The 14,837-nt window shown below is 39.0% G+C and overlaps 1 protein-coding gene across 1 annotated transcript; it reads right to left on the minus strand.

Moving 5' to 3' along the window:
- Positions 1-718: 718 nt before the first annotated feature.
- Positions 719-2,835, minus strand: LOC148036228 (expansin-A10-like). The gene is made up of 3 exons (XM_087678222.1): positions 2,471-2,835; positions 2,012-2,336; positions 719-1,851 (listed from the first exon to the last, which is right to left on the minus strand). Exons 1-3 carry the CDS (start codon positions 2,724-2,726, stop codon positions 1,545-1,547), a joined length of 888 nt encoding a protein of 295 aa, XP_087534348.1. The 5' UTR covers positions 2,727-2,835; the 3' UTR covers positions 719-1,544.
- Between the last annotated feature and the right edge of the window lie 12,002 nt (positions 2,836-14,837).

Raw genomic sequence — 14,837 nt, forward strand, 5'->3', positions numbered from 1 at the left:
AAGGTGCCTATTTCAAGTTATTAAATGCTATAGCCCAATAATGGTGGATGCTAGATGAGCCCTATATTCATTACAAGAAAAAATCCTCCTCAAAAAATGTGAGAAAAAGAGGTGAATATAGCTATAGATGTGATAACACTAGATGGTTGCGTGGGAAAAGTAAGACAGGTGTACAGATATAGATGGTTGCGTGTACAGATATAGATGACATGGAGTAGATGTGGAAATTGGAATTCGTGTTTGTGCACATATGATGAAAGCAAGTGGAAACTTGAGAGAGGTAAAAAGAGAGACTAGTCCTGTGAAGGATGTAGACATAATTGAAAGTGTGGATTGCACTTTAATAAGTGAGGCATCCACCTTCTACTTAATGCTCTGACTTTTAAGGGTAACATGAATTTGCATTATTTATTTTAAAAGTGTGCAATAATGCATGTGGGAAAGAAAATATTTCAAAGGTGATTCATACGTGTTGTTTGTGATGATTATATGCAGACAAGTGAGTTGTTTTACAGAGTTCTTCAATTGTAATGGACATTGAATTTCTAAATCAAAATGAATAAATAGACCTAGGTCTCATGACATGGCTTACTGATGCAAGAATATTCAGTGCAATCCTACTCGTTAAATCTGAAGTGCTTTTGAACAAAGAGGCCTAGATCTTGTGACATGACTTACTAATGCGAGAACATGCATACTAAATTTGATATTTCTAAATTCAAAGATGATGGTAGGAAATATACATGTGGCCAGATACATGTGGAATATACATGAAAAAACCATACACCTCTCTTTAAAAGTTTAAACGGAGAGAGACCTTGTCTTAATTTTTTTTAAAAAGAAAAAGGGATGCTGATTCCTCTTTCATCGTTGAGGGAGCCAAAAAGAGGACTCGAAACGAAGAGCAACATTGCCTTCCTAACTTTGTAATGAAAAGCTGGTTTGGGGCTTCTTAGATTATGCAAAACTTTGTGTTTTTTGTCTGTAAAGGCCCCCGGCCTCTAGCTGTGACTAGCATTGCAACGGCAGTATCAACAGGCGAAGTGCAGCCGATCCCAGGGGAGGATGAAGAATGGCTCTGGGCGAGCTGATCCCAGGACCCCTGAGCCTACTTAAAAATTTGTATGCTTAGGGTCCTGATTTGTCAGCTGCGGCCTAGAGGAATCGAGAGGAAAGGCGATTTCTGAGGATGAAGGACGCTAACTACGATCAGCTGGGCAGGCACGCTCATGCCGACACCGAGACGGATCAAGTAGTCGTTTGTACACTAGTATGTAGGCAGAGTCTAATCGACCTTCGGCACGCAAACCATGACGTGACTGCATATTCTTGCAGTAGGCCAGAGACGTCGAGGAAGGAAGTAGCTGAAGAATATCGCGCCGGGGTGGTACCGGCGGTCAGTACAGCAGCTCCCTAATGGAGTAACGGCTTCATTGGAGCTGTTTCTGCCTGCGGGATACCTGATCGACTACGAAACTATTGAAAAGCTAATCACAAGTAGGCAGTAGCTGGCAGTCGCCGCAAGACGACGACCGCAGTATCGATCAGTCGAACTGCTCGCCAGAGAAGGTCTGTCCAAACTGCCAGTTGGAGGGAGCGGCGTCGTAGGAGGTGAGGGTGCGGCCGTCGCTGGTGGTGACCTGGAAGGACAGGCTCTGGCCGCCCAGGTTGGCGTTGCTCTGCCAGTTCTGGCCCCAGTTGCGCGTCATGGGCTGCCAGCCGGTGCGGGAGCCCTTGATGGACACCGCGCGGATGTCGCCTGCACCTCCCACGTTGGTAATGAGGACGAGGTTGAAGTAGGCGTGCCCGTTGAGAGTAAAGTGAATGCCGCCCCTCTTCTCGCAGGGCACCCTGAAACGATTCATTCAACAACTTAACTTACACATACATATATATGTATCCATGATGATGATGATGACGACCACGGTGAAGCGATTTTACGACAGTTAGCGTCGAGTAGAAAATGTACAGAATTATTGCTAGATAGAGACAGGAATGGCGCTGTAGGTACCTTCTGTAGAGCACCGGCACGATGCCTCCCTTATAGACCCCGATCTTCTCGAATGCCGGCTGTGCCATGTCGAAGTGCTGGAGAGGGGGATTGCACCATCCGCCGTTGGTGTTGGACTGCGCTGGGTTGGGCGGGCAGAAGTTGGTGGCCGTGACCACCACGGACGATGATCCACCAAGGCACCATTTGGGGTCCGCCTGGGCATCGCACCTGATCTCGAAGCAGGCACCGCAGCTCAGCCCGCCGTTGAAGAGCGCCGTGCTCAGGGCCGCCGTGTTGGTGCCGTAGCCGGAGGAGTAGAGGTCGCCGTAGCCGCAAGCGCCGCCTGCAGTGTCACGATCATCGACAATAGTATCAACATCAGCAAGCCGAGCAATCACTTATTATCCGTAGTCAAAAAGCGGCTCCCACGAGGCATGCGGCCTTTCTTTTACGATTAGGAAGGAGACACCAACGTACCCATTGTGCCCGAGGCGTCGCTTCCGCCGTAGAAGGTGGCGTGAGCGTTGCTCCAGCTGCTCTCTTTGGACGCCCCGCCGCCGTAGTAGGATGCACTCACTGGCACTATGCCTACATTCATACCTAGATTAGCTGTGGCCAGATACAACAAGACTGTTATGCCTCCGATCATTGCCTTACAAATAACGGGCTGCAGCTGCTGTCCCGCAGAATAGGTGATCGTGGAAGAGGATGGAATGGCAGCTGGCGCAGCCATGTTGCAGGCGTCAATCGAGGAGAAAGAAGATTTAAGACTACAGGTTGCTGCTTCCTTCTGCCTACATGAACCTGGGGGGGTAAATTATATAGTTCGTTCGCTCACCGATCATACAGCCGAAAGAGCGCCCTCCGTCCTAGCAAACAAGGTTAGGTAACACGGATGAGATGTGTCATACTGAGACGCTTCATGTGGCCGCGAGAGTCTAAGAGGCGGCCCCACTCTGTCCAGCTGATTGTCTGACAAATTTACCATTACCGAATACTCGCTGCAACCTGTAGCCTCTACGGTCTACCATTGCCCTATCGTTGTCGCCGGCCCGACACACCACGTTCTGCGCTTGCCCAGCCAAATTAGTCCAAATCAACGACCGCCACATATTTCCGATATTAATGTATGCACTATGTACCGCATTGGATGTCGCGCAGGGCAGCTGTTAGAGGGATGGATGATTTTGTCAGTTGTAACTGTGCGCTTGCCCCAGGCCCCCAGCCCCAGCTGGGGTAATGTGAGATGTTTTTGATATGGGGAGCAAAGAGAAGATTAGAATGACGTGTTAAACATGCCATGATTAAAACAACATATTGGTTATTATCGGTCTACCTCATTAGCCGAGTGGCGGTATGTCATATAGTCTTTTGCCTCACCAACCAAAACAACCAAATTTAGAGAGATGGGCCCTTTAGCCAAGCCCACAAGCCTCAAGGTTCGCTAACATGGATGAGGTGTGTTATAGTGAGACGATACATGTAGCAATGGGATGTCACAAAGTAACCCCTAGGGGCCAACTTTGGCGTGTTGATTGTTTGATAAGTTCACAGTTACATAATGCTTGTGAGAGCTTGCTACTAGTGCCCTATCCCAGTTGTTGCCCTAGTACTAGAAAATAAAAATCCCTGTGATTTTGTATTATTTACTCACTCAACAAGAGTTTCTTCTCAAAACTGTATTCAATTTCATTGAAAAGTGCTTCATGCAATCTCTTTAAAACTATCACCAAACCCCATGCACTAGTAGCAAGCTCTAACAAGCATTATGTAACTATGAATTTATCAAACAATCAGCACAATAGAGTTGGTTCTTAGGAGATGATTCTTAGGATCCCATGGCCACATGTATCACATCCTTGTATATCATTGGTGGTGTCACCAACTATAAGCAACCTACTAGTCAAAATAATATCAAAACATTTGAAAATTCTGCAAATTGGCAAAAGTTATGAGCCTCACAAAATTAGCCCTATGATCAATGATATAGCCAATTCCTTTTGTGTGGGGGATAGCTTTTGGTGTACTTGAAAGGGGCTAGCATGAAACCATCGTGATGACTTCTTATTGTTTTAAGTTTATTTTCAATGTTAGTTTCTTATATTGATAGTGATTCAACATGTTCAGTGGATGAAACCAATGGAAAGGTCCATCTATAGTCCGACACTAGTTGAAGTGCTACATGGCTTTTATTGCCTTGCTCTCAAATTTGGGGCTAACTACTACTTTGAAATTCCATTGCTACCTTGTCACATTGAGAGGTGGATATGTAAAGACTTTAGGGTCACCATAAGTCATGCTAGCGCCTTTAAAGTTCCCCCTAAAGGAACCATGTTTGTTAGAAACTTTACGCTATCCAAATGATGGCTAAATATTAACATCCTTTCTATATTCTCGAGCATACTAGCCAAATCTATTGCCTAGAAGAGTGTGGATGGTTTATGGGCCATAAAATTTGCTAAAATGTTAAACTCTAAACCATAAATATATTAAATATGCAACTTAGCATCTTCACTCACACTCTTCTCCACATACATTGTGAGGTCCAAAAACTAATTGGTATACTATCTTATTGTCATGCTTCTTTGATCAATTTGCTACATCTTCTAACTAGCTTTTCCTTCTCAATAGGAGACACAAACACCTGGGCCATTTGAGCCTTAAGTTATATTGAGCCATGAATGTACTTGTTCTCTCTTGTCACATATCTCCACCATGTATGCTCAAAACCTTCTAAGTGAAGCGTAGCAAAATGAATCTTATGTTCATCTAACCTTGGGTAAATTTTAAAATAGGACTCAAGCATGTCCATTCCTCTAGATCAAATGAGAAAGATAATTTCCCATTATATTTGGTCATGACAATCTTATCATAGACCCTTGCAAGATATACCTATAAGAAATCATCTATATGACGTTCATTCAAAGGTTATTAAGAAATATAATTTCTTTATATGCTATATGGCTATAAAATGATCACATTTACTTTACTAAACTTATGAAAAAAAATTAATTGTAATAAAAAATCTCTTTTGTAAATATAATACTATTGTATCTTAGATGTTCTATAAGGTACACCCCCTAGGCAAAAAACTCTCTTTCAATAAATACTTACTATCCGTTAGATATTTGTGGATTCTTGTCGAAGTAACTTTCATTGAGACCTAAATTATTTGAGAAAATCCTTTGATACATAGGCTAAAATCTTTCTATATCCTACAATACCCTTATCTCTTGAGGATCTGTTGCATGGACACTTGCAATGGGATCCTCACTTATATGGATGGTTCATCAACTTCTTAACTACTCTTATGAATCCCTTTGCATCTAGTTATACTCAACTAAGAATTCAAATTTAGCGATTGAAATGATTGTCTTGTTTCAATTTTCTCTCTACTCTATTTATCAACCATTTGCATTGCCACAAAGATGTGAGATTGCCTATTTTCTTTGTGTATTTGAATAAGCCATCTATTCAACCATTTAATGAATCTTGGATACCAATTCAAGATGCTTGACTAAATGTCTCTTCTCATGATTGCATAAAGTGGCATTAAGAGCACTATAGGCTCTACACTCTTGAGACTCCTCATGGTGTTTCACATTTCCCCTATAAGCACCTCCAACTTGTTATTCCAAACTTATGATGCCCTAAGAAATCCCTATATTGATCAAGCACCCTAATTATTTATTCTAACTTATGCCATTAATGCTCCTACTAATGTACTTGTTATTGGAGCTATATATGTTGAAATGTAGAGAAAGAAGATATGTAGAGATATGATAGAGAGAGAAGAGACACACCACATACACTCCCAAAGACTATATCATATTGATCACAATCAACATATATATAGGTGAGGCGTAGTCTAGATAGGGTGAGCTATATATAGCTCCAACACTTCCACTCAAACAAAGGTCTCTACCTGTGGATGAAAAAACCCTTAGGGAGCAAAAGGGAAATACCCGAGCTCCTATATACAAATTATGTACAAATATGATCAAGAAGGATTATTATGTGCATGTAAAGTGAGTCCGTGCATGTGAAGTGAAACTAAATATGTATGTACAAAGAGGATCAAGAGGTCTGAGGTATATGTGCATATATGAAGTATATGGTGCCTACAAGGAGTATGTACAATGGCACTACAATATCATAGTAGATTAATTCCCAAATATTGAAGTTGAGACAACTCCAATTTCCAAGCATCACAAAGTGAAGCGTGCTTCATTGAATACTTGGTGAATATATTTATAGAGCCATATGATCACTTGGACAATATTCAATGATAATTGTGCCTTTCTTTACTTCATATCAAACATAATTCTATTGTGCTACAATATGTTTAGACTTGTTATAATGTTGAACATAGTCTTTAGCAAGAGTGATACCACTTTGGTTATCACATCAAAGTAGTGTTCTTGAGAGAGGAGGATGGCCAATATGTGATAGAACTTGTCAAAGCCATACTAGTCTCGAGCCGCTAATGATGCATCTACATATTTAGCCTTTGTAGTGGAAACAACAACACAACGTTGTTTCTTGCTAGTCCAAGAAACAAGACAACCATTGATAAAGAAACAATTGCCACTTGTAGAACACATAGATAAGTGAAATCTTTCCCAATCTACATCTAAATAACCCAAAAGTTGAAGTGAATGTAGAATATCAAAGTTTTGTTGGTACCGATAAACCAATCCAAAATCTTTAGTGCCTTTCAAATACTTCAAAGCTCATTTAGCCACAGTTCAATGTTTAAGGCATAGAGAACTAAGATGTTGTCCAAGAAAATTTGCAATGAAAAGAATGTTAGGGCAAGAATTTAAGCCAACAAAATGAAGACATCCAACAAGATTAGCATAAGGTTGATGTAATGCTAATTGTCTATCATTCTGCAAAAATGTAGAGTTTTTTATAAAGCTCAGAAGACAAGGAGTACTAGTAGGATGTGCAAAACCCAAACCAACTTTTGAATAATATCTTCAATGAACTTTGTTGGACGCAGTAATAAAAAACCCTGTTCTTGATAGCATTGAATATGAATACCAAGACATGAGTGTATGTCTCCAAGATCAATCATGTCAAACACAAAAGATAAAACCTTCTTTACTTGTTGAAGGAAGTTGAGATTGTTAGAAACAAGTATGGTATCATCCACATATAGAGCAAGAATAACAAAACTATCATTACAATGCTTGACTTATAAGTTAGGATTTGAAGAACAATATATAAAACCTTGTTTTGTAAGGAAGAGATCAATCTTTTGATACCAAGCTTATGAAGATTGTTTGAGACCATAGAGTGCCTAATGAAGTCTATAAGCAAGATTTCCCTTATGTTTGACCACAAATCCCTCTGCTTTCTCCATTTTTATCTCTTCCTTTAAATCACCATTAAGAAAAGTAGTTCTCACATCCATTTGGTGAACCTCCAAATTAGCAAGCAAAAAGTAACAAGGCCTGAATACTAGTAATACGAACAATAAGTGAGAAAGTTTCTTGATAATCAACTCCTATAATTTGTGAAAGACCTTTGTGTACTAGCCTTGCTTTTAATTTCTCAATTGTTAATCCTCCATCTGCTTTTGTTTTAGTCTTATAAACCCACTTGCATTTAATAGCAGTACGTCCAATGTGGTAACTATGTTAGAATTCATGTGGCTTTAGAGAGAGAGATATTGAGAAATTGAGATATTAAATGTACGTCCAGGGTGGTAACTCAATTAGAACCCATGTCCAAGTTCTTCACAAATATTGAGAGCATTCTCAAGAATATCAACATCATAAACATGACAAGTACCATGCTCATTATCAATTGGAAGATCAATGTCAAGGTCATCATCAGTAATAATAGGTGCATGTTGTGAATCATTATTTGAAGAGTCCATATTATCTCGCGAAGGAGGTTCCTTAGGTAAGTTACTCATGAATATATATGTGCATCACGTGGGTTCAAAATAAGGTATTTTTAAAATACTATTTTTATACATTTTTTAATACAGAAGTGTGTAATATAAAAGGATTATTTACAGATTGAATAGAAAAGGGTTATGTTTTATTCAGGAAAAATTCACAAATAAGGATATTTATAAATAGGCCTTGAACACACGTGATGTAGAGGATATAGATATAGTAACTTCCTCGAGGGAGCTTCATCATCATGTAGAAAGGAAAAGAAGTGAATAATGACTTTGTATCATCAACTTCCCCTCTAGTGACCACATCTATTGCCTTGCATCCTCCTGAGACGATGCGCTACCATAAGTTCCTCATTGAAAATAGCATCACCACTTATGATTACCTTCTTGGAAGATGGATCATAAAACTTGTATCCCTTGGAAAAAATTGAATATCCAATGAAAATAGCATTCAAACCGGGAGGATCAAGTTTCCTGCGAGTCTCTTTTAGTACGTGAATATAACCAATACATCCAAAATTTCAATCATATGAAGTAGAAGGAGTTTCACACTAATCGGTATTTTACCCAAAGGGGTCTTTTTTAGAAGATAATTTTGCACAAATACTATTGTTTAGTTTGCTTTAGTCTAGAAACATAGAGACAAGCAAGAATGAATGAGCATACATCACATGGCATTGACAATAGTGTTGTTTTTGCATTCAACAATAGCATTATATTGAGGAGAGTACGGAACCTTATATTCATGCTGAATACTCTAATTATTACAATAATAATCAAAATCATTGGAAATGTATTCTCCACCATTATCATTGTGAAGTTTCTTGATGTGATGACCAGTATGAAGTTCTACACCTTTTGATATTCCTTAAAAGATAATAAAGCTTCTGATTTGTGTCACAAGAGAAAAACAATGGTGCATCTTGAGAAGTCATCAATAAAAGTCATGAAATACTGATATTGAGATCTTGATGGAGAAAAAGGTGCACAAATATCTGTGTGAATAAGATCAAGCAAATCTCTAGAATGAGTTGTGGTGGAAATGGAAAAGGGTTTGCAAAAATGCTTTCCTAGTGCACAATATTCACAAATACCCATATGAGAATGAGCTTTGAATTCATATCTTGAACATGGTCACGCCGACAAAGATCGACAAGCTAGAAAAATCAAAGGAGTGATGATGCCATATTTTGCTATTAAGATTGCTAAGAGTTGTAACAATATTTCCAACATCTTCATTTAAAGATAGGTCAAAAAGATTACCATTTTGAGCAACAACTATGGTTTGGCCATCTTTCTCAATGCGACACTTGGTATGTCAAAGCTGACAAAGAGACTAAGATCCACAAATCTTACAAATTGAAAGAATATTCCTTTGTAGATCTAGGCCATGTAAAACTCCATGCAAAATTCTTGTTGAAGAAACAATACCGAAATATATCTTTGACTTGATAGGTTCTATGAGTAGCAAAAATAAACCAATTTTTTGACAAGAATAGAATGATAATTAGATAACAATTAGGATTGATATGTCATGTTTCATGTAGCACCAGAATCAATAATAAAAAGAGTTCCATCATAAACATGAAGTATCCTTTCCGAAGAGATAGAATAACTCAAACAATTTGCTTCTTCAGTAGTGTTGTTATGTGTAGCAATATATGCTCTATTATGATCTGAATCAAAATGTTTCTTCAAACATAGATGGGTTGGATGATCACTCTTATTGCAGTAGTCACACAAGGAGAATAATCTTTGGATAAATACGGTTGTTTATTTGTAATACCATATTCTTCATCATATTGTTTTGTCCAAAAAGCATGTGTAGAGTATGGAAAGGGACGCCTTCGAGCAAGTAAAGCTTGGTCGATTTGTTCTAATGGTGTGTCCTATTGTGAGATCATAACAATTGCTTTCATGGAATAGCATCACCAGGCAACAAGCTGATTGATAATGTTCTTGAATGATTCTATGTGTTGTCATAGAAGTTTGGATGTTGTATTATGACTTAGTGAGCTGACTATGAAGAGAAAGTATTTGCGTAACAGATTTATTCTTAAAATTTGCTATCAAATACTTCCATATATCTTATGAGGTTGAAAGATTGCATACATCAAGTATAAGAGATTCTTGAAGAGCAAAAAGAATATACCAACGAGCTAGTTTATCAGGTCTAAACCACTCATGATAAATAGTTTGCCATTCTTCAGAGATAGGTCCTTCAGCTACAAGGGTATTATCATGAGCATGATCAATTGGTTGAGGCGGACATTCATAATTACCAAGAACAATATCATACAAGTCATCGCCTTCAAGAATTTGTAGCATATTTACTTTCCACCCAAGGAATCATTGTCCTTGAAAGTGAGAAACATAAAGTTTTCCAAAAGCAAATCCGTTGATGATTATAGAATTTGGCATAGTTGACTGAGAGAATACGTATACTATGAGATCACCAAATCTACACACCATATACGAAACGATGAGATGAAAGTGCATCACACAATAAATCGTATGCAAAAGCTATGCTGTAAGAAAAGACATTTAGTTCAAAAAGCATACTCCAAAAGACAGAGACCCAAGATAGATGAAACACGGGGAGCAATAAGGTCACTCTTTTAGATGTCCTTGCATTATCTTCATCTCTCTTTCGTTCCTCTTTCACAAGTACATCCGTGTTTTGCACCTCTGCTAATATATGGATACACTGAATATGCATCTACCAGTGATTCACAGCTAATTATGTCATGAATGTCTTGCCCTCCTACATGAGATATTTTAGTATCAATAACTTTTCTCTTTTCAGTTGCATGGAAACCATGTGTCCATATTGCAGCCTTTGGACCTGGCCAGGCATTCTATCCAACTATAGACCAAAAGTAGAAGCATGTACCTCTGCATAAGCATTTAAGATTAAGTCTTCCAACAACTTCTGTATATCTCTCTTTCCAAAATTCAAAGCAAGAGGCAATCTTGTTTCTTGTGCATGGATCTTGCCATCTTTCCAAAAGATGAGCTATTGTACCAATGCCTCATAATAAGTAGCACAATCCTTTCTCTCATGATGCAAACTATCACACCACATATATCTTTTCCCTGGTTTAGGGGTTGCTGGATGTTCCCTTTCCTCTTGTCCTTTTTCATCCAATTTGGGACCTTCAACTAAAGATCTAGCATTCCTTTGACCAATACATCTTCCCTAACAGTGGAAACAACAAGTAAAACCATAGATTTAGCCATAGAAGTGGGTGGCTTACTGGATACATCAATAGTTTTGCCCGTAAGAGTGGGCAAGCTAGAGACACAATCTTTCTTTTCTTCTATTATTTTTCACCAGTACAGTAACAACTCCCTTGACATGCCTCCACTTTATTTTTAGACATGTCTCTATGGTCTAATCCTTTAGCAAATCATCAAGATTCTCTTGAAGCTCAAGATCTATTGCTTGTAGAAACAATTCAATTTTCTGACTTGCAAGATCTTGTTATTCTGCAAGATCCAACTACTCAAATCAAGAACCCACTCTTGGAAAGTCTTTTTTGTAATCAAACTAGTGTTTTCAATGTAAAATTCTTCCTTGATTGTCTTCTTGAAAGCTACCTAGTTAGCATCCTACATGTACACTTCAATAATTCGTGCTTCCAATTCATGTATAGTAACTCGTACAAATTCCGGCTCCATGCAAGTTGAGCCAGCTAAAATAATTTCATCTTTTGAGAATAGGTATGTACATATGCAAATATATTCATGCCATTGAACAACTTCATCTCATGCTCTACTGCTTGCAAAGCATTTATCACAACAGTCTCTATTTGAGCAGAAACTTGCATCACCTATTGTTGTTGTTGTACGTGCATAAGCATGTTCATATTCTCTACTAAATGTTGCAAAACATCACTAGAAATTGTGCTCGAAGGTTCTCCCATCTTGTCTTTTGTTTTGACAACCTTTCGTGTTGGGTTCACCAATGTTAGAGGAATTTTAATTGAAAGGTCGTATCCATCGAGATCAGAGATAGTGTGCTCACCAATGTACACATGATAAAGACAAAGCACAATGAATCAAAGCACTATATATTGATAGAACTTGAAATTCCTTGTCTAGCATTACTCAAAAGAAATCTCCAAGTAATAGATCTCCTAGAGCTCCCTTGTAGACCAAAAATGTGTATCAAAACAATAGCTTCTTCTCGATAGTAAATGCTATACTTTTGTTGGCTTCGAAAGGGGCATAAAACAATAGGACACCTGATCGGAAATCTCCTAGATCACTCCTTCTTCTCCCAATTCAAAGTGTTATTTGCTACCTGTAAATTGCAATCGCACCGCCTGTGATTTTGCCAATCCTTCTTTTTGCATAAAATCTCTAAAATTGGCTGAATAAGCCACTTGCTTTTTGCATGCTATCCTATTCTAGAAATTTATATAGATTTTTAGGATATTTATAAGAAATAATACCCAAAATATCAATAATAGGCTAAACTTGTCAAAATATCTAGTATTTTTTAACCCCATACTTTGGACAGTAGCACTAATGACTAATATGACATTGACTCTGTTGATCAATAAGAAAGCCGAATGACAATGCACTCTAGATTTTTTCATTCTGTGTCCCATAGCAGCACGACATCGAGCCTTGTGGATTCAATAAAGCATGCTTTGATCTCCTTCTATGTGATCCATTGCACTAAATTCGAAAATTTATAAATCACCAAACATGTTTGTAGAGTGAGACACCTTGCAATCACAATCGGTAGAATAAACTACCAAAAATTTAAAGCATTACAAACATCAAATCGACACAAAAGAGTGAAATACGGATTATATTTGCTATCAAGGCTAAGACAAACCTAGCATATCTTGTGCCAATCATGGGATTTTAGTCTTGTTAGTTGATCATATTTAGAAAAAATAGAGGCGAGAGAACACATCATACCCATCGGGATGTAGATAGATCTGATAATTTACTTCACCATGCACTCTTATTTAGTGGATAGGACCCAAGGATCATGTATTTGCAAGTGACCATCAGAGCTCCAAAGCACCTCCATCTTGTCTACCTTCAAATCCATTCATCTCCCTATAGTGTCTCTCTTTCCTATGATATGGTCCCACAATAGGCTACCCGCATTCTTGAAAATATGTATATGATCCAAAAAATTTGTTGATTTATAAGTGGGTCCAATATGGCAACTCAAAAAAGGTTGAGAACCATCGCATTCCACTTGGATGTGACTTCTTGTGGATGATTTTCAACTTGTACCAACTTTGGGCCTTCATTCATGCTGAAGGTCATCCAAGAAAACCATTCCTCAATTCATGGCCCTCTGGTAAGAAACTGATGTGTCCTTATATACCATCTTCTTCATGGTCCCTGATCCTTGGGAGTCTAGTTATGGCCTACATAGTGGACACACATGATAATCTAAGGTAACCAGTCTTTTCAATATACCTATCTAGTCAACACAAACCATTCCCACTTAGGACCGACCTAAATCAGGGTTTTTTCCTAATGGTCATTTCCTAAACGGAAACTAGTATTCTGTTTAATATATTTATTTTGCACGGACAACAACCCTACTTTACGCAGAAACTCCAAGATCGAAGCGGATTCACACCGCACTTGGTTCAAGGAGAATGGGAAACGAGAGCAATGCAAGGCTCGACCTCTCTGCCATAAGGCATAGTCCCATTCCGTTCCCCTAAAACAACGTAAATCGGGATTATTATTACTTAGACTCTAGGTCAGCACCCTTGTTGTTCGTGTCCTTTGAAAACGATCTTATTGCTGTTCATCGTGATTGAGAAAAGTTTTCGGCCAACCGGGACCACCCATCCATAGGACGGACCCATGGCCACATTCGTCGCACTTTCCTCAGGTTGTTTTAGTTATTTAAATACCTACCACATTTAGTTGGATATGTATCAATCAGCTTCCTGAATTAGCTCGTTAGGCACTGGTTCCTTCACGTAATCATAACACTTGCAATGCAAACAAGTTCCTTTTCAACAGCTTATCATATTTATCTTTGGAATACATTTATAACATCCAGCCCGTAGGCTTATACATAATCCGCCCGGAGGCTATCCAGCAATCCACAAGGATTACTACTTCAAGATTCCACCCGTAGACTAGTATGCGGGCCTCGAGATCCAATACCGACTCACGTTGGCCTCTTGTGTAGGGCAGCAAAAGCAAGGGATTTACGGCCAGAGCCCCCTCTGGCACCCAAGCGTCCTCCTGCTCCAAGTACTGCTCAATGGAGAGACCTCTTGCGGCGGGTTCGGTCCACCTTTCCAACGCGGTTAACAACCCCCTTGGTTAGGGTCAGGCAGGCAGTCGGGGGATAACTGAAGCTACCTCTCCCTTTAGGCCTTCAACCTAAAGCATTAGATATCCATTCATCCTTTAATTCTTTGAGCAAACAAAGCAAACAATGCTCTCTTAACTATTACAAGCACAATCATTTACAGTAGTCGTTATTTTGGCCAACTGCTAAGGAGTGAATCCTTCTTTCCGAATGCATCCAGCACTCGATCCGGGATCAATTGCAACTTGGCAAGATCCCCAACGGTTTGTCTATTAACCCTATATCCTTAGGTTAGGGCCGTACCCTATTAACCCGACTTAATCAATACCTTAATTTCAATTAGCAGTACATATGTGATTCCAATTTACTGATTGGTTCTTTGCTTCCAAGCAAATATCTAATCCTCGTATCTTGGTCACTTTACCCAAGAAAGGTACTATATCAGGACGATTATTCATCCTCTTGCAAGATAAACTTGCCTAAGAATCTGCCAATCTCATTTGGAGGAATTGGCCATTCCCTTGTGATCAAATCACAAGATCATGGGACTCTGCAACTTGTTGCCAAGTGTCACACCTAATCCATGGGACTATTCTACCCATCGAATGGCGTCTTCT

This window comes from Lygodium microphyllum, chromosome 5 (genome assembly GCF_053477565.2).
Source record: "Lygodium microphyllum isolate KBCC chromosome 5, Lygodium_microphyllum_v1.1.10, whole genome shotgun sequence".
NCBI lineage: Eukaryota > Viridiplantae > Streptophyta > Polypodiopsida > Schizaeales > Lygodiaceae > Lygodium > Lygodium microphyllum.

Excerpts from the sequence above, each read along its gene's own strand:
- LOC148036228 (XM_087678222.1), bottom strand. The coding sequence starts at position 2,726 with ATGGCTGCGCCAGCTGCCATTCCATCCTCTTCCACGATCACCTATTCT. Across the intron at positions 2,337-2,470 it reads CGACGCCTCGGGCACAATGG|GCGGCGCTTGCGGCTACGGC; the intron begins GTACGTTGGTGT and ends GTGACACTGCAG. Across the intron at positions 1,852-2,011 it reads GTGCCGGTGCTCTACAGAAG|GGTGCCCTGCGAGAAGAGGG; the intron begins GTACCTACAGCG and ends GAATCGTTTCAG.